The sequence below is a fragment of the Adiantum capillus-veneris genome, chromosome 7, assembly GCF_014529385.1.
Source record: "Adiantum capillus-veneris isolate H3 chromosome 7, ASM1452938v2, whole genome shotgun sequence".
NCBI lineage: Eukaryota > Viridiplantae > Streptophyta > Polypodiopsida > Polypodiales > Pteridaceae > Adiantum > Adiantum capillus-veneris.
Genome location: NC_140937.1, coordinates 115506514 through 115525552, shown reverse-complemented (window position 1 = coordinate 115525552; position 19039 = coordinate 115506514). Strand labels below are relative to the sequence as shown.

The 19039-nt window shown below is 44.9% G+C and overlaps 2 protein-coding genes across 4 annotated transcripts in view; one reads left to right on the top strand and one right to left on the bottom strand.

Annotated features, from left to right (window-relative positions):
* LOC147454474 (ubiquitin carboxyl-terminal hydrolase 9-like) overlaps nucleotides 1-8892 on the top strand; it is an 89737-nt gene extending 80845 nt beyond the window's left edge. For all 3 annotated transcript variants that reach the window (XM_086516412.1, XM_086516410.1, XM_086516411.1), the window contains 2 exons: nucleotides 7856-8120; nucleotides 8210-8892. In XM_086516412.1, coding sequence (XP_086372538.1) covers nucleotides 7856-8120; nucleotides 8210-8383 — 439 coding nt within the window. In that variant the 3' untranslated portion in view covers nucleotides 8384-8892. The remainder of the gene's footprint in view (nucleotides 1-7855; nucleotides 8121-8209) is intronic.
* LOC147454475 (uncharacterized) lies at nucleotides 1394-3797 on the bottom strand. The gene has a single exon (XM_086517347.1). It carries the CDS (start codon nucleotides 2485-2487, stop codon nucleotides 1414-1416), a length of 1074 nt encoding a protein of 357 aa, XP_086373473.1. The 5' UTR covers nucleotides 2488-3797; the 3' UTR covers nucleotides 1394-1413.
* Nucleotides 8893-19039: the final 10147 nt, after the last annotated feature.

The window sequence follows — 19039 nt, the reverse complement described above, 5'->3', positions numbered from 1 at the left end:
TGTATGGCTAACTGTCGAGAGGATTCAAGTGCTATGCGAGCATATCTGTCTCTAGGAAGTTCCCATGTGCGGTTTATGAAGGAGACCGATCTGGTGAGCGCCTCCACCACAAGTGGGGGGGCCGCTAGCTCTGCTCGGATAATGGCACGTGGTACTGATGCCTTGGCTCTAATGAGCCGCGAGATCATAGAGACGAGAGGTTTCTCCATGTTCCCCCATCCGTCTGAGCGACCCGGCCTCCCGTGGTGATCGAGTGAAGGTCCCCATATCTCTGTTCCATAGAGCAGTGCTGAAGCCACCAAGGTGTCAAAGAGCCAGAGCTTCGTCTGGGGCTCCTGAAACTGAACCTGCGAATACATCCTCTCCAATCTACCCAATGCTGCGTGGGCTCTAGTAAGTCTGGTCTCTGCTGCTCTTCTGAGTGAGAATGTAGGTCTGCTAAAAACCACTCCAAGGTAAGTGTAAGCGTCTGTGTACTCCAAAGTCTCTTGGCCGTATGTGAATGTAGGTGCTGACCTCCTGATCCACTGTGGGGTGGTGTTAAACACCATAACCTTGGTTTTACCCAGGTTGACAGACAAACCACTTTCGTGTGTAAACGTGTGCAAAGCATCCAATTGACGTTGCATTCCTTCTGGGGATTCGGAGATCAACACTATGTCATCATCATATAACAAAAGTGGAATCCATTTCCCTGCCAATTGAGCACCTTTATCCCCATCGCTGTCAATGTAGTCAGAAACCTCATCCACATACATACCGAAAAGGGTAGGAGAGAGCGGGCAGCCCTGCTTCACCCCAATAGTGGAGTGAACCGGTGTAGAAAGTCCCTCCGGGGTGCGTACATGCCCTACTAATGATCTGTACAATGCCATGATTCCCCAAATGAGTTTTGTGGGTACTCCTATTTCCTGTAATCTACGCATCAGTCTAGCTCTGGGTACCGTGTCGAAAGCTTTGCGGAAGTCCACAAAGCTACAATAAATCCGTCTCCTATGAGATCTGCCTTCCTCGATGATGGCCTTGAGTGTTAGGATATGGTCAAGAGTGGAGAAGCCTCTCCTGAATCCTGCCTGCCCAGTTGCACGTATTCCTTCCCTCTCTGCCCATCTACTCAACTGTTGCTCAAAAATGGATGCATACAACCGTGCCAGTGTGTGCCCAATCATAATAGTGCGATAATTCCCAGGCTCCATGGGGTCTCCTGATTTGAAGATAGGTACGATCGTAGATAGGCTCCAAGTGTCCGGTAGGCCCTCACACATGGCCCGGTTAAACATAACTGCTAAGAGCTCTGCTAGTAGGTCTTTGGCATGCATGAAATGCTCTGGGACTAGGCCATCATGATCATACGCTCTCCCAGTCTTCATCCTGTCACTAGCGGTGAAAAAGCCACATGCATGTGGGCATGGATCAGGGGGGTTGGGGAGGGGCGGCTGTCCAGGTACTGTGTACAAAGATGATGCGTACTGACCCCATGTCTCTGTGGAGAAAATAGCCGGTGGGGGGGTGCTCATGAAAGAGCCGCCACGCCTCACGCGAGTCCTGACTCAAGAATAGCTGATATAGATCCTGCTCGAGTCGAGCCAAAAAAGCCCTCTTCTTTCGCCGCACCAAGCGTCGGAAGTCAATTTGTGACTGTCTGTGAATGACGTCCCCCAGCAGCACCTCCCTCTGGAGTCTGGCTCTAGTCTGGCGGCACTCCTCGTCATACCAGCTGTTCTGAGGCATGCTCCCCGATCGGCGGCTCTGCTCAGGTTGGGTGTGTGGGTAGGCTTCTGCTGCTGCCTCATGTAGTGTCTGTGTCAGTATAGTAGTTAGCTCCTCCAGAGGTCGCCCCGGGTCCTCAGTGCATAGGCGTCTGTAGATTCCGTCCATGTATACAGGATCCGTCTCCCGTGTGAATGTGTAGCGAGTAGGGGGTACTACTCGTGGCCTGTGTGCTACACTGAACTGGAAGGAGATGGTCATTGACACCAGAGCATGATCCACTGCCACCCCGACCGGTCTGGGCCCAACTGTGAGATCCTGGATATTGGAGATGAGATTCGGCTGTGCCATGACATAGTCCACTGTGCTGGCTCCATGTCTGTGTGGGAAGCATGTAAATCCTCCTGCTGTAGGAAATCTGTGTAGGCCATTCAAGATGGCAAATCCATGTGCAGTGCCCATGTCTATCAGGTGTCGCCCATACTCAGTATATTCCATATCGTGTGATATTCTGGAAAGGCCCGGCTCTTCAACATCTAGTTCTCTTAGCATCTGCTCTGAAGTATCATAAAACACTGCCTGGTGATGGGCAGTCCTAGCATTGAAGTCCCCTAGGATGATAATGTCACCGTCCCTAGAGAACTCCCATATGTCATCATCCAAAATAGAGAAAGGGGACTGTCCTCTGGGTGATGCATAAACTGATGTACTCGGGGGAAAGTAGCAAATAGCTACATAGAGGTATCTGCCTGTCTCTGCTTTCAGTCTCACCCACATGTACCTAGCCTGCTCGTCCCTGCGGACTATATGTATCAGTGGCTACAGATCCTCTCTAAATAACACTGCCACTCCTTCCGAGCCCCGCCCTCTGTGCTCTGACCGTGTCTCCTGTCTATAGGCTGTCTCCCACCTGTATCCGTTGATGTGAGGCATGGATTGCCTAGGGGCCTGGTGTGTCTCAGAGTAAAAGATGATGTCTCTTCCAGTAAAGCTATCCTCAAAAGCCCCCACATCAAGACGCATAGATCCATTGCAGTTCCAGGCAGCTACTTTGAGTGTGGTCCCATAAGTCTCGCACCGTCATGTGGAGCGTCGCTCTAGTATCACCACTTTCCCGTCTCGATAAAAAGCGATCTTGCCTTTTCCCCTTGCCGCTCTAATCTCCGGCATTACTTCCTGCATATGAGCAATCTGCGAGAGGGTGAGATCATCCCCGAGAAAGATGCCAGTCTCTTTGAGAGTTGGTCTTTTCTTCAAGAATGACTTCTTTGCTTCCATGGAGGGAAAACGGAGGATGAGTGCTCTTTCTTTTGAGGTTTCTCCACTGCTTCCATTTTTCTTTATGTTGCCCACTCTCCATGCCCTTGTGTGCGTCGGCTCAAGAATCCCCATCAAGGTTGTGAGTTATTTTACTTCTTCGTCCACATTGCCTTTGTCTTTAAGACCGCAAATTCTCACATGTAAACCGCGCACCCTTCTCCTCTGCTCCTCCTCTAGTGTCTGATTGATGATGTTGTTGGGTGTGGACATGGGCGTTATCTCCTTGCCTTTTCCTTTCTTGGCCACCTTGATCCATTGCTCGGCTTCGTCCGCCTTGTGTTGAGTTTTGGTAAGAACATCCACCCAAGAAGTCGTCATTTCTTTGTGCTGCTCTTCTCCCTTTTTGATGGCCCGTACTTGTTCCTTGATCGTGTTGATTTCGTCGATTACTGAGGGTTGCAGTTCGCCCTCTTCGAGTGTGTTTCTTGATCGTGCTTCGGCGAGATCTTTCTTGAGTGATGCGATCTCTTCCTCATGGGCCGTCACTCGGTCTTCCAGCGTGCTTATCTTGCTCTCTTGGATCAGCACGCGTCCTTCGAGTATGTTTATTGTGCCCCAGAGACTGCGGTTCAACTTGGTAACGGTCTCCGTCATTTCCTCTTTGCATTTTTGAATGGCATCCTCCAGGGGGTCGGCTTTATCGTTCATCTTCCTCATGCTTGATCGCCGTCCGCAGGGGAGTTAGATGACGCGTACACCCCCCTAGCAGCGGGTGTGGCAGCCGAGCGAGTGGGGGGGTCGTCCGCAAGGGGGGTCACTAGGTGTGCGTGTGCACCCACATTAGCGACGGGCGCGGCGGTGGTGGAGCGTGAGGCGGTAGGGGCCCGGGCGGGGGGGGGGGGGGGGGGTGGGTGGTTAAGGTATGGTAGAGAGAGTTGGGGAGTGGGCGGGGCGGGGCGGGGGCTCAAGATTGGGGGGGGGGGGGGGCGGAGAGAGAGAGAGAGAGAGAGAGAGAGAGAGAGAGAGAGAGAGAGAGAGAGAGAGAGAGAGCGGGGACGGGGAGGGGCGGCGGGGGGGACAGCGCGTGGGGTAGGAGAGAAGAGAGAGAGAGAGAGAGAGAGAGAGAGAGAGAAGAGAGAGAGAGAGAGAGAGAGAGAGAGGCAAGAGGATAGACTTTAAAGGACTCCAAAAAGACTGAAAATGAAGAAGTGATAGACTTAAAAAATGGGGGGTGTGGGGGGTTTAAAAGTTAGTACGTGAAAAAAATTAAACAGCGCGATAGGGAGAGAAAGAGACCCGCGATAGACTCCGTGCGAGAGAGAGAGAGAGAGAGAGAGAGAGAGAGAGAGAGAGGAGAGAGAGAGAGGAGAGAGAGAGAGAGAGAGAGAGAGAGGAGATGAGAGAGAGAGAGAGAGAGAGAGAGAGACATCGCGATAGACATAACCCTGCAGGCAGGGGGCAGGTGCGGGTGCAGCGCGCGAGCAGAGGGTGGGGGTGCAGGGGGCAGCGCGAGAGCGGGGGCGGGTGCAGGGGCAACGCGTGAGCAGAGGGAGAGAGAGAGAAAGGTCAGCTCTGCCCTGCGCGAGTCTTCTGCCTGCACGCGAATCAGCTCCTCTGCGAGAGCCTGCAGCCCTGTGGCACGTCAGCCTGCAGCGCGCGAGCAGAGGGTGGGGGGTGGAGGGGGCAGCGCGAGCAGAGGGTGGGGGGTGCGGGTGCAACGCGCGAGCAGAGAGAGAGAGAGAGAGAGGAGAGAGAGAGAGAGAGAGAGAGAGAGAGAGAGGGTGTGTTAATTTGTGGTATTTTTCAGGTTTCCATTTGTTTGCATTTCAATCGGACTGACAATTGAGGAGGTTCCGGTTGTCGGAGTTGTTTACAATCCAATCCTTAAGTGTGCTTCTGCATCTCGGTCGTGGTCGTCTCGATTTCCTAAGCTCAATCGCCCTGTCAATGAGGGTGCCTTTGGTATGAATGTGGGTACTCCTTTGTGCTCGCTGCTGGCCTCTTGCTTCTCCTTCCATTCCTGCTTCTATCGATCCGAAGAAATCTGTGTTCTGCGTCTGAGGCTGTAGTGCTCTTTGTCTTCTCATTAGATTATCCCTGTGCCGATGTAGTTCCAGTAGGTACAGGCCTAAGCACCTTTGATCTTGGTATTGCATGACTCTATCTAGAGGTCCAAAGCCTTCTTTGAATTGGCGATGGAAACGCCCACGTATCTCATAGTATACGGTGCAATGGCATATGTAGTGTAATTCTGTCTCTGGCTCCATTCCGCATAACTTGCAAATTCTGCTCTTAGGTGGGATTCCCCTAAATCTGCCAAATTCAATTTCCAGGTGGTGTGAGGATGTACGAATCTGACCAATAGCACATCTGAAACCATGAGACAGGTGGGTATCCATGTAGCTCGGGCGAATCACAAAACCATCTTCAGATAGTTGTAGGAAGTTTTCTTTGTAGTCGGCCATCTTCGTGCCCAATTCTTGTGTAGGGTCTACCCATGTCGTCTTAGTGTCTAACTGTATAAGATCCTGGCGGATGATTTTATTAATCTCCGTTCGTGTGATTGCCAGTGACGGAGCCTCAAGAGAGTATTGGAAGGGGGGTAATCTTTCCATATTGAACCTGTGTCTCTGAAACCACGAGGACAGTTGCGCATACCAGCATGATGTATCTCCTTTCATTGCTAATTGTCGAGAGGGTTCGAGGGCCAATCTAGTATATCGGCAATTATTTGTATCCCATAAACCATGTATAAAGGACATTGATCTGGTAAGAGCTTCAATTTCTATCGGAGGGGCAGCTAGTTCCGCTCGGGTAATCGCGTGTGGTACGGAGGCTTTGGCTCTAATCATTCGGGAAATCATAGATACCAAAGGTCTCTCCATTGACTTCCAATTATCGTGATCCACAGATGGTCCCCAAATCTGGACCCCATAAAGCATAGCCGAAGCCACCACAGTATCAAAGAGCCAGAGTTTTGTTCGTGGTTCCTGAAATTGCACTTGTGAACACATCCTGTCCAACCCTCCCAAGGCCGCAGAGGCTCTGGACAATCTAGCATCCGCTGCTTTCTTAAGAGTAAACTTCGGTCCTGTAAATACCACACCAAGGTATGTGTATGCATTTGTGTACTCTACTGTATCCTGGCCATATGGAAATGTAGGTGCCGATCTCCTGACCCACTGCGGTGTGGTGTTAAACACCATAACTTTGGTTTTACCCAAATTTACCGACAGTCCGCTGTCCTCCGCGAATTTATGTAATGCATCTAAATGCCTCTGCATTCCATCTGGTGATTTTGCTATCAATACAATATCATCTGCATATAAGAGAGAGAGAGAGAGAGAGAGAGAGAGAGAGAGAGAGAGAGAGAGAGAGAGAGAGAGAGAGAGAGAGAGAGAGAGAAGAGAGAGGAAGAGAGAGAGAGAGAGAGAGAGAGAGAGAGAGAGAGAGAGAGAGAGAGATGAAATGATATGATATATTAACGTCTTCAGAAGGCCAAAATGACCTATGAGACCATCAGATACGAAGTGGTGAATCTAATACAATGTCTGAGATTCAAGTACAAAAAATGAAAACTGAAAATGAAGTGTGAAATGTGAAATGTGTAATGTGAAAATGTAGAATAGGCCCTCAATAACAATCTGGGTGTTGTGCTAGAATGCTTCTGATCCTCTGCTGGAGTCTCCGTCGATGGAGTGTGCTCCTGTGTCTCGGTCGTGGTCGTCTCGATCTCCCAAGCTCAGTCGCCCTGTCAATGAGGGTGCCTCTGGTATGAATGCGGGTACAACCCTGTGTTGGTGGTTGGTCTCTTCGCTCCCTCAATCCAAAGAAGTCTGTGATCCGTTTCTGCGACTGTCGTACTCCATGTCTCCCCAACAGACTATCTCTATGTCGGTGTAGCTCAAGTAGATATAAGCCAAGGCATCTCTGGTCCTAATACCTCACGACTCTATCTAGGGGTCCAAAACCCTCCCTGAATAAGCAATGGAAGCGCCCTCGTATCTCATAATACATAGTGTAGTGGCATATGTAGTGTAGCTCTGTCTCTGGTTCTCTACCGCATAGTTGATATATCCTAGACTCCGGTGGTATCCCTCTGAATCTACCCGTCTCAATCTCCAGCTGGTGTGAGGATGTGCAAATCTGACCAATAGCACATCGCAGACCATGAGATAAATGAGTGTCCATGTAGCTCGGACGAGCCACAAACCCATCTCCCGAAAGTTGGAGAAGGTGCTCTTTGTAGAAAGCCATCTTCGTGCCCAACTCCTGCATCGGCTCTACCCATGTCCTCCTTGTGTCCAACTGTATAAGATCCTGACGTATGAGTCTAGTGATCTCCGTCCCCCGTGTGACTGGCAGGGAGGGTGCATCCAGGGAATACTGAAAGGGGGGCAATCTATCCATGCTGAGACCATGCCTCTGAAACCATGAGGTCATCTGCGCATATCAACGTGATGCATCTCCCTGCATCGCTAACTGTCTAGAGGACTCAAGAGCCAATCTAGTATATCTGCCTCTATGTGTATCCCATAAACTGTGCATAAAGGACACTGATCTGGTAAGAGCCTCAATCTCTATAGGGGGGGCGGCTACCTCCGCTCGAATAATCGCATGTGGTACGGAGGCCTTGGGTCTAATCATCTGGGATATCATAAATACCAAGGGTCTCTCCATGTTCCTCCAACTGTCATGATTCACAGGTGGTCCCCACACTTGGACCCCATAAAGCATAGCTGAAGCAACCAAAGTATCAAAGAGCCATAACTTTGTTCGTGGTTCTTGAAACTGAACCTGCGAACACATCCTCTCTAATCTGAGAGAGAGAGAGAGAGAGAGAGAGAGAGAGAGAGAGAGAGAGAGAGTGAGTGTCTGTGCGCAGGTACTGTCCTACCTGCAAGCAACATCGACAAGCCAGCAAGAAGCTAGATCTTTGGAGACTCCCAGACATTCTCGTTGTGCACCTAAAAAGGTTCTCTTACAGTCGGTACTTGAAAAACAAGCTTGAAACGTTTGTGAGCTTCCCTGTCCATGACTTGGACCTGTCAAAGTATATTCCCCGGAAGGATGCTGCCTTGTATGAATTATATGCAATAAGTAATCACTATGGGAGCATGGGAGGAGGGCATTACACTGCCTATGTGAAGGTATTTCTATTTATTAGTCTTCTATTTGCATTTTCTCAAACTTCACAATAGACATAACAAAAAAATTATAAATGTATTGTTGTATGCAGCTGCTGGAAGAGAAATGTTGGTACAATTTTGATGATAGTCATGTGTCGCCAGTGGGTGAAAATGAGATCAAAACTGCTGCAGCATACGTATTATTCTATCGCAAAGTCAGAAGAGAAAACGGCAACGGATGTTTGAGCAATGGGGTTGCCAGCCACGATGCAGTCAAGAAGTGATACCCTATTCCTGCAATTCATCCAGTCTGAAGTATGCACCGTCCCGTCCTTTCACTCTCTCAGTGACTTGAAAGATTTTGACAGAAGCTGTTTGTGGATGATGTGCTGGGAGAGCCTTGTGTACAATAGGAGTTCTGCAAGAGCCAAAGAGATCTTCATTTTCCACCATGTACGTCTCATACTAAGTCCTGAATGAACAATGTGAGCTCCCGCCTCCAGATAGGCTCTTTATATACATGCCCCATATGTGGGTATGTCAGGCTGGTTTCTTAGACTGGCAGTCCAGGAAACAAGAAGTTTATGTGTGATTTCTTGCAATGCTGCGTCGCCCATTGGCAGTAGTAGAGGCAGGTCAAGCAGTATGGCAATATTATTATTCTTTATCGAGGATCGGGTTTCTTGAGGTGTATTGTCAACAGACAGTAACTTCAGTTGTAGCGCCATCCAGAAAAGCTCTCTTTTTGACTACAGTTGTAGCGCCATCCAGAAAAGCTCTCTTTTTGACTACAGTTGATATGATGTCTGTGTGTGTGTGTGTGTGTGAGAGAGAGAGAGAGAGAGAGAGAGAAGAGAGAGAGAGAGAGAGAGAGATTACTATAAATCCCATGCATAAGCTGAAATTCGGTCTTGCCAAGCAAAACTCTAAAGACAGTAAAGATGCAATAATGCCCATTAATGTGGGGCATTTATACAACCTTCTTCTAAACCCAGCACAGTGTGTTTCTTCTTGTCACACAGCCAAACTACCCGGAATAATTAACCCACATTCTTCAGACCAGGTATGGACAGGGCTGGCCAGCTATAGAAAGCAAGTAAGGTTTTTTTGGTGTGCTATATCTCTTCCTTCAAGAATTGGGTTTAAATTTTGGCAAAAGACATGGATGGTCGATGTTTTATTTTCAATGTGAGGAAACTCGTATGCCATGTTTGATTACTTTCTCCTCTGTGCAACGGCCGCTAGTTTGCTGGACACAGTAATGCTGCATGCGTATGCTTCTCACAAGCGAGCCCTACAAGGGCTATTGCACTTGTCCTTGCCCATGGCGTGGTGATGAGCATGACATTGCCAGCCCACATTATGCCTTAAGTGATTGCATATGTATGTTGCATTTGCTAGCATTCCAATCTCCACTTGCACCTCATACAAATGGACACGTGCTATATGATTTTTGCCAGGCCTTTAATCCGTCTTATACGGGAGAAAATTTTGAGATGCCTTGCAAAAATTACACTAAATTAGTCCGAAATATGTACAATCTTGAATTTGAAGGGCTTGGTTGCTGTTTTACTTGGAAATTTGAAGGGCAAGGTTGCTTGTAAAACAGCAACCTTGCATGCAGTGGTCTTCATGGATATGGTTATTCCTTAAAAATCCCATCTCTGAGAGAAACACACTTAAGGCACATGCAAGTGCTGCAAAAAGATTAGTTGTTGGGGCCCTTGAGTAAAGGCGAATAGCATAGCCAGCTTTACATACTTTTGCCAAAGGTTTACATAGTAAATTTGTCCTTACTTTGTAGATTATTTCACCTTTTAAAGTTCCACCTTGATGTTAAGAGTTTAAGCTTTACTGACACAGAGCACTTAGTTCGAGGTAGCATTATGCATGCACTTAGAGACACAAAAATCGAACCTCCAAATGGCATAAAATGTGTTATTTCCTTATCATGTTGGGTACATGTGTATGCCAAACCATCTAGCAATTACAAGCGAGTCAAAGACTTATCCATGCAAGAATGCATAATATTTTGTCCAAGTTGAAAATGTATAGTTACTTCTCATGAAGCGTTGCTACAAATCGTTGACATTTGAATGATATAAACTCGTGAGTTTGATTTCTTTCCATCAATATGACATCGAAGAGCTCCGTGCTTGTCTTTGTAATGTGCATTACAATAATGTTCTTGATTGTTTACAAATGATGTGATGCAAAAGTTATTTCTTTGATATAGTCGACCAAGAAAAATTATTTGAACTAAGAAATGCTAAAGATCACGACTTCTCATTTTGCAAGTATGCAATCAACACACCTCTAGACTCGGTTGAATTGCTACTATGAAGGTCACTTTAATGCAAAAGTTGAGAATAGTGAGCTATTTTTGGCTACATAGGTTATAAAAAGGTCCTTCAAAAAAGCTCGGCTCTTATACAACCTTGATATTTGTGTTCTTGTTTAACATGAACTAACAATACTAATGATATAAGATGATTACATTCATGGTCTATTTGAAGTGAACAAGTGTAATTATGATGTTAGTGACTCATTTTCTTGTAGCTCATCGCTTTTCTATCTCAATGTTTGCCAACTTATTGATGTTAGTAGTGTGTTGGAAAGTGGCTATCCATATGTTTAAGTGGGTGGATTTTGGTGGTAGTCAATAAGCCGAGTAATGTTTGTCAAGCTGGCTAATGCGATGTCAAAATTTTGATCAAGCTTGATTCAACCATTGTTTGGACTATTCCTAGATCTACACCAAATTTTTTTGTCCTTTTTTGAAGTGCGTTTTAGGCAAAAGCTCTATAAGACACCCTCAATTCTATGCCGGGCTGAGCTAGATACATATTATATAGCCATCAGGCAAAGGAATTTCAACACATGATATGGGACAATATTTTTGTTTGCGTGTACCATTAGGAGAGTGAGATGTGGGTCCGAAGTATGCCACACTTCACATTGATTAGTTTATTGTTAAGAGTAGCTTGAAGCTTGATAGCTAGCTTATTGCTCATTACTATATGTGGATGACGTTGTCCTAAGCGCATTGATAGGAGATCCTCAAGTGGAATATTGTATATTTGAAGGATTTTTGAAGCAAGAGGCAATGCTGCTATGTTTAGAGTTGCAAAAATGTACACATCCTTTGAGACAGAGAAACTCAAGAGAATTTAACATAGTAGGTGTACTTAATGTGGTAGCACAAAGGTAAGAAGTCCCTAGAATAATAGGAAAGGAATTCCTAATGAACAAAAAAGGTTCCCTTAACTGAAATCATTTGAATGTCATGATATCCACGAGGAAAGTAAATCCAAAGGGATTGCCATGGGGAGTCAAAAAAGCATTATTCTCATGCCAAGTACTTTGCATTTACTTTACATGGTTGGGACGGCGACATGCATGCACACACGCACCCGACTAGATGAGGAGCATCTCAATTTTAGGGTGAGTGACCAATGAGGAGGTAGATAGGGATATTGATGGACACAACAAAAGTAACCATTATTTGCACTTCCCAATTATATAAGGAAGGGCTAAAAGCTACCCCTCTTTCAAAGGCATGGAAGGCTTGATTGGGTGAATATACAAAATTACCCTCTCTTGCTCTCAACCGGCATTTTTGAAGTTCAAAGCGCCAGAATTGTAAGCTGAGACATAGATTTCTCAAACACTACATGGTGGGAAATATTTGGTGTTTCTATATGGATCATACTAGTTTCCAAGGACACCTTGTAGCACCGCTATGCACTTTGTGATTTCACATTGATAAATAATACATGTCTGATTTGCTCTTTGAATTGAATGGTTTACAAATTGTAGCATAAGCCGGATGGCATTGATGAGCACTTTAAAAGAAGACTTGTTTCAAAGTTTGTCACTCAAAGAAAAGGAAAGATTCAAGAAGGTTGTCCTTTCTAATACAATTTTCTTTTATCGAGAAGTGCCACATAAATTGCACTTTTTGATATGTTATCCGCATGAGAGCGTGTATGTAGTGCAATCTTTTGTGTTGAACTTCCAAATTAGTTTGTTCTCCTTTCATCTTGTGACTATCAAGAGTATGTAGGTACAATTGTGAAGTGCACGTTCTTGAGGTGAATTGTGGGACGTGTTGGGAAAGGACAAGGGCTTCTTCTTTCCTCTGCCTTCTTCTCTCTCGCCGTGCCGGCATAGTACTCCGGTCTAGGAGGTGCGCATGCACGTGCTTGCTTACTTTGTCTCGCTCTCTACCTCTGTCATGTCAGATTTGCTATGGCGTTTATGCGTACACGATTGTGCATGTATGGAGATCTATTGATTTATTGTTTGTAACGTGTTATTTTATGTATTTTGCAGGGACGCCACGACATCCGTTTGTAGCAATTCATCTTTTTGGCATGCTGAAAAAGGCTGTAAAGAACAAAGGATTAAAAAGTGTATTCATAAGAATTTGATCCATGATTTGAAGTATTGATTCAATAATATTTTATATTTTTTGATTTGTAAAGAGTCCCTACATATAAGGATTTCACAAAGATTTATTTCATTAAATTATTTTATTAATTTTTATTCTGGTTAAATCTATTTTTTATGAAGACATTAAAATATTTTTTAAAATTAAATTTTCAACGTGTTTTATTTTTATTTTTTATTTTTTTTCAAATGATAATGTGCAATGTGCACCTTTCACCTTATTTGCTTGCTAAAGGACTTTGTATCCATATGGGCAAAGGTCATTCATTTCTAATCGTTTGACACGTGTCCCTTAAGAAGGCCTTAAAAGTCTTGAAGAGAAAGACATTACTTCCACTTCATGTTGTTTCCCAAAGTTGCACTATTGACATACTACTCGGTCCAATCTTGTAAACATTAATTAATTAGTGTGGCAGATTCCGTCTCTCTCTTTGGAGAAAGTAAGCCCTCCCACTTCGAGCCAGTTCCCATGAGGACAAATTGTGCCTCTCCCTCACTCAATTCGTTGAGCTCAGGCCGCTTTCTGTCTCTGCGAGTACCATGCAAACTCTCACATGCAGCTGGACAACCCACAATGATGAGATCTCCCACGATGTTCAAGGTCCTGGATATCCTCCCAAACGTAACAGAAAGAGAGCTCTCTCAAGATCATACTGCCCTTTCTCTGCGCCACCATCCTCAAACCACCGTCTGTCTTCTGTCCCACAAGTCCATCTGGCTGCTTCTTTTGTTGCACAATAACTTCATGAAACCTGCCGCCACAGATAACGAGTCCTCCAATGAAGCGGTGCAAATTTACTCGCGATGTGTTAGGCAACAAGTCGTATCCAACGTTTATTTCATGCACATGCTCCGTTCCTCCTCATCTCCCCACCACCTACATCAACGTGCACTATTGCAGCTTGTGTCTTCATGTTATTCTTGGAACCTCCTTTCCAGTGCAGCAAGAGAGAGAGAGAGAGAGAGAGAGAGAGAGAGAGAGAGAGAGAGAGAGAGAGAGAGAGAGAGAGAGATTCTGCCGCCCCATGCCCTACAACTCACGCTCATTGCCTGTGCAAACGCATACATCCTGTTGCACCTATAGCTGAGGCCCATGTTGCGAACGAGCCCGAGATGCTTCTCTTGTGCACAGCATCTCCTTTGCTGGTGGCCATCGCTGGGTCCCGCCGCCCTTTGCTGAGCGGACCCCCTCCAACCCCCTCTTACGTTTGCCTCTACTCAGCCCTTCATCTCTTGCTATCTCCTCTCGCAAGCCTGGTTCGCCTCCGCCCCTCTCTGTTCCTCTGCACACCCCTTGTCCGACCATGGCCTCGCATCTCCCTTCAGAACAACCTTGCGGACCTGCATGCTGGAAATCAGAGGAATGAAAAAAATCTTTTCCCACATGGCACATCCTTTTCTGTCTCCCCTCTCTCTATTCCAGTTGCCATGCCTGCCTTTTCCCCTCATAAAAGTGCTTGTAGGCTCAAAATAGACAGATATTTTTTTAATGCCTTCCTTCCATCATGCGACATCTGCCAAGCAATTTCCTTTCCTTTTCTCTTTTACCTTCATTCGCGACAGAGCATCTCCCTTTATTCCCTTTAATTCAACAAAAAAAAAACGTTTGGGAGACCTAGTTGACATACTATCTATATAACTATGTAATATTTCATTCACACCTAAGTATACTACTAGAGCTCTCTTGATTTTTCATTTTATAGAATCTCTCTAGATTTTGAGTGCGATCGTCTCCACCACTCAAAATTCTCAACCAACAGTGCAGTCTCAAACTCACGATGTCCTCTTCGGGGAGAGAAATCCTTGTCCACCCAGGTCAGCTTTGTGCCCTGGATTCAAGCGCATAGAAAAACAAAAGGGCTCCCCCCTTCTCCTGCCACTTTCCCCCCTTTCATCCACGCCAGCTGGTCATTCTATTGATTTCGCGCGTCATGTGGATGCTGAACCTCATGGTCGCCTCCTGCTAGATCCTTTTCCTTTTTCCCTTCAATAAAAAACACATTCATGGTAGATTCCATTTATTAAACCCGAAAAAGATTTTTTTGCCCACCTATTGTATTGGAAGTCTTTAAGAATTTATGAAACTATGTAAAATCTACGTCTGGAGCTTCAAACTCTGTTGGAAAAGTTTTAACTGTAGAGTTAAGCGTATTAACTTTTTTTACCCCTAAAATTGCGGACAAAGTTGATTAACCTGTGTTTTCTACTTCTTTTGAATGAAGACAATATAGAAAAATCCACTTCCTTTTCGGTTGTAGGTTTTATGAGAGTATTATTCAAGGTCTTTTTCGAGCACTGTCGGATTGCTAGCTCTGTGGTGCTACCGACAACCATCTTTGAGAGAGAGAGAGAGAGAGAGGAGGGGGGGCATGTGAAAGGGCCATTCTAATTTTTGTTGAGAAAAAACTCATGTACTAAGGGTTTCATGAGACCTTGAGTGCAGGCACACCGGCTGTACATTTGCTAGCCCAATGCCACCTCATGTCTGTGCATGCGCTGTAGGCCTTATTGAACCTCATCTTGTAGAGTTGCATACACAAGTGTGTGTGTGTGTTCCCTCTCATCTCCCTACACTTAGGCCTCACCCAATGCAATCGGGAAGGGGGGGGGGGGGGGGGGGGGGGGGGGGGGGGCTACTTGACCCACTCGGACTAAAATACCTAGTGTTGGCAATAGTTTTTCCCATTGATCCTAGGCTTAAAGGACTTTAACACTAACCTTTGGAGGCTTTAATGTAGCTTACCCTAAGGTCAGTTCAAGCTTCGTTAGGTTCACATTGCTCTTTGGTAGACTTTCTCTCTCCTTGGTCCCTTTATTGAGACAAGTCTAGCAACAAACATATTAATAGGCTAACTCTTGGTCTCTTAATCTCCCCATTTTAAATGGTCAGTTTAAGATGACAAAATCATTTGAGAAAGTTAGATATTCAATTTTATGGAATATAGATCATTGTGAATTGCTATTGTTACAACATTTACCCTTGGCCGTTGCGAAAGTGCATCGACAACTTGGTTATGCTTGCGTGCAATGTGAGCAATATGAACATTGAATTGCAGAAGAAAATTTGCCCACCTTAAATGGAGTCCTTAGGAGATAATGCTTCCATGTTTCTAGGGCATTTAGGACAGCTAATAGCTCTTTTTTCATAAATACCCAATGCTCACTCATAGAAATTCAACCTCCTACTCTCATATGCTATGGCATGCCCTTCTTGAAGAAAAACTGCTCCAAGGAAATTACCACATGCATCGCATTGGACCTCAAAGGGCTTTGTGAGATCCGGTAAAATAAGCATGGGTTGAGAGGTAAGCTTTTGTTTGAGCGTCTCAAAATATTTTTGCTCCTTTCCAGTCCCTGCATACTTGACGTTCTTTTTGGTTAGATCTTGTAATGGACCGGCTATTAATGAGATTTTTTTTGTAAAGCGCCTATAGTATGCACACATACTAGTAAAGTTACATAACTCATGTAAATTCCTTGGTTTAGGCCATTTTTTAATTGCTTCCAACTTTGTGGATCCATACGGATACCAAATTGAGAGATAATATGACCTAAGTATTGAATTTCGTGCAAGAAAAATTCACATTTCTTTTGATTAATAAAAAGCTTATTATCTCTCAAAGATTGGGAAATTACCTGGAGGTGTTTCTTATTCTCCTCAAAGCGATTTGGAGTAGATGATTATGTCGTCGAAGAATGCTCCAATGAAGTTGCGATATGGTCAAAATATTTTCTCCATCATGCGACTGAAAGTGGCTGGAAAACGATCTTTAAAATATCTTCATTGACTATCCTTATTTGATGATAGCCGCTTTTAAGGTTAGTCCTACTAAAGGAGGTAGACCGTTGCAACTTATCAAATAGATCTTCTACCCAAGGCATTGATTGATGGTGCACACATGCCATGTATGCATTGATGCATCTACTTATGGAGAATTTTTTTTGTGTGGATTTCTATCAATATACGAGTGCTCTTACTTGATTGCTAGTTTGGATCTGATCTTGTGCTAAATTGATGCCAAACTTAGGTGTGTGAGGCAATTGATCGACTCTGTGCACAATTCTTTACTAAATTGGGAATAAATCATGAGTCAATTTTGATTTTTGGGTCTTGTGTGTGTACCATGATGATGTCAAATTCATTGTGAAGATCCATGTAAATGCATTATGATTAGTGCTTGATTGAGGAAACAATGACTTTGTGCATTGAAAAGAAGAGAAAAATTGACAGCAATTTCTATGTGTGTGCATTCTATTTGAGTGTGTATATGCCTAGAAATCAAGGGTTTGATCATAATTGTGTGTGCATGTCACTCTAATGATGTGTATGCTAATCAATGTGTATGCCACATTGATTTAATAATCTGTGGTTGAATCAAGCTCATAGATGCCATTTTATTTTAAATTTGCATCAAATGTGTGTGTGAAAGCATTGTGATTATGCCTAACTACATAACAGTTCAAGCCATAAGGGACCTTGTGTACTATTTATACATGTGTGGATTACTCACTTGATCTAAGTTGGAGTCGATTTTCAGTTGAGAGTTTGATTTTTGAGCATGTAAGCATTATAATATGCCAAAAAAATTGTGAAATTAAAGTAATGTGAATGAGAATATGATTAGTGCTATGCCTAATCAATTGCATTGGAATTACACTAGTGAATGAATGATTGGTATTTTGCATAATTTTGTGACAAATTTCACTAACGATGATGTAAATGATGAAATATTTGATGTGGGCACTCACTCAATGGGTGCACAGAAAGTGGATGATTTATGTGGTACCATTGTAATGGTTGTTCAATTGATGGAATGAGATAACTTTGCATTACACTAAATGGCCCATGTCGACAATCACCAAGAATGGGAACAAAAAAGGTGCAAATAACAAATTGAAAAAGAAGCGAAGGGTTTGAGCTTAGCTCTTCAAAATCTTCAATTAATCAAAACCTAAAATGTCAGGATGGGTTTTCAAAGAGGAAGAATGAGGTGCGATATGGGTCCCTCCCCACCCTTCTCTCTCTCTCTCTCTCTCTCTCTCTCTCTGTGTGTGTGTGTGTGCATGCATGCCGCCTAGCATTCACCTAGCCTATTGTGCCCATTGTCTTCTTGCTCTGATTGACTACAATCTACTGATGACAGGCCGCCATGAGTACCAAGGATGCTTGTTTTGCCTTCACTAATACCCTTGATGAGGTCATTGACAAGGTGAGAGTTTGATGAGGATGGCAGGGTCGTTGCCCTTGATGAGGCCACAGACATGGTGCCCAAAAGGTGGGCGCAATTTGTGCAGGAGGCATGGCCATCGACCATAGGCTAGCTTTTGAGTAGACTAACCAAGAGGGTGCAAAACTAGCATGTGTGGCACAACACTACAGGTGGACCATTGAAGGTCATCAAAAGTAGCGGGCATAGCTTGGGGTGATGGCAATGAGCACATGTTGTGTGCAAAGACTAATCCCTCTCTCTCTCCTTCAATGTCCTCCTAAGGTTAAGAGCCTAGAATCTTGGACTTGCTAGTAGTATGTCTATTTGATTTTTGGAAGGTTTGTTTTAGCCCGAATCTTCAAATATGCCTTGAGGGTGAAAAAGAAAAAGGTGAAGGCAAATGGGTGCGTGCAGCTTGTGCCCAGGAGGCTAGGTGGAGAGGACAGGTGGCAGGCGGGCAGCGAGCTCACAGACATGCATGTTGTCAGGTGGCGAGCAAGGGACCAAGCTCAGGAAATGGGGGTGGAAGCCACACAAACATAGCAAAGCAAATAAAGAAGGTTGAGGGGGTGCGCAGGGCGAGCACGGGGAGGGAGGCATCAAGTGGGCCATGTAACACCATAGAGAAGCCAATGAACTTTGTGTTTGCATCAAAAGGCAGGAAGAGGGAAAATGACTTCGAGGCTGATGCCTCTGGCCTTGAGAAGGTTATGAAGCCATCATCCTTTGGTGTGTGTACCATGACGGTGGAGATATTGCATGGTGAAGAGCGTGAAGCCTCGTACGCGTGCGTGCAAGGAAGGGGGAAGGAGAAGAGGAAGGAAGCACAATTGGGGGAAACACACAACTGCAATGCCACAACTAGTGTCTCTTTATTCTTTTCTATATATATGAACAATGAAGGGTCTTTACCCAACAATCTCCCACTTAAAGACCAATGTGGCCGTAAGTGGCGACTACATCTAGTATGTACAACTGTGAAGCACGACAGCTTCATCCTTGTACAAAACTTCTCAACCTACACCCATTAACTCAATGCAATGTGCAAACCGCTCCATAGCTAGGCTCTTCGTAAGAGCATCTGCTAGGTTGTCATCAATGTGGACCTTGAAAAGCTCCAATTGCTTATCTGTCAATGCATCCCAAATGAGATGATACCTCACCTCAATGTGTTTTGATCGGAATGAAACACGTGATTTCTTGCCAAATCAATGACACTTTGACTGTCACAATGCAAAACTTGAACATGTTGGATGTCTTAATCTCCCACTAAAAGTG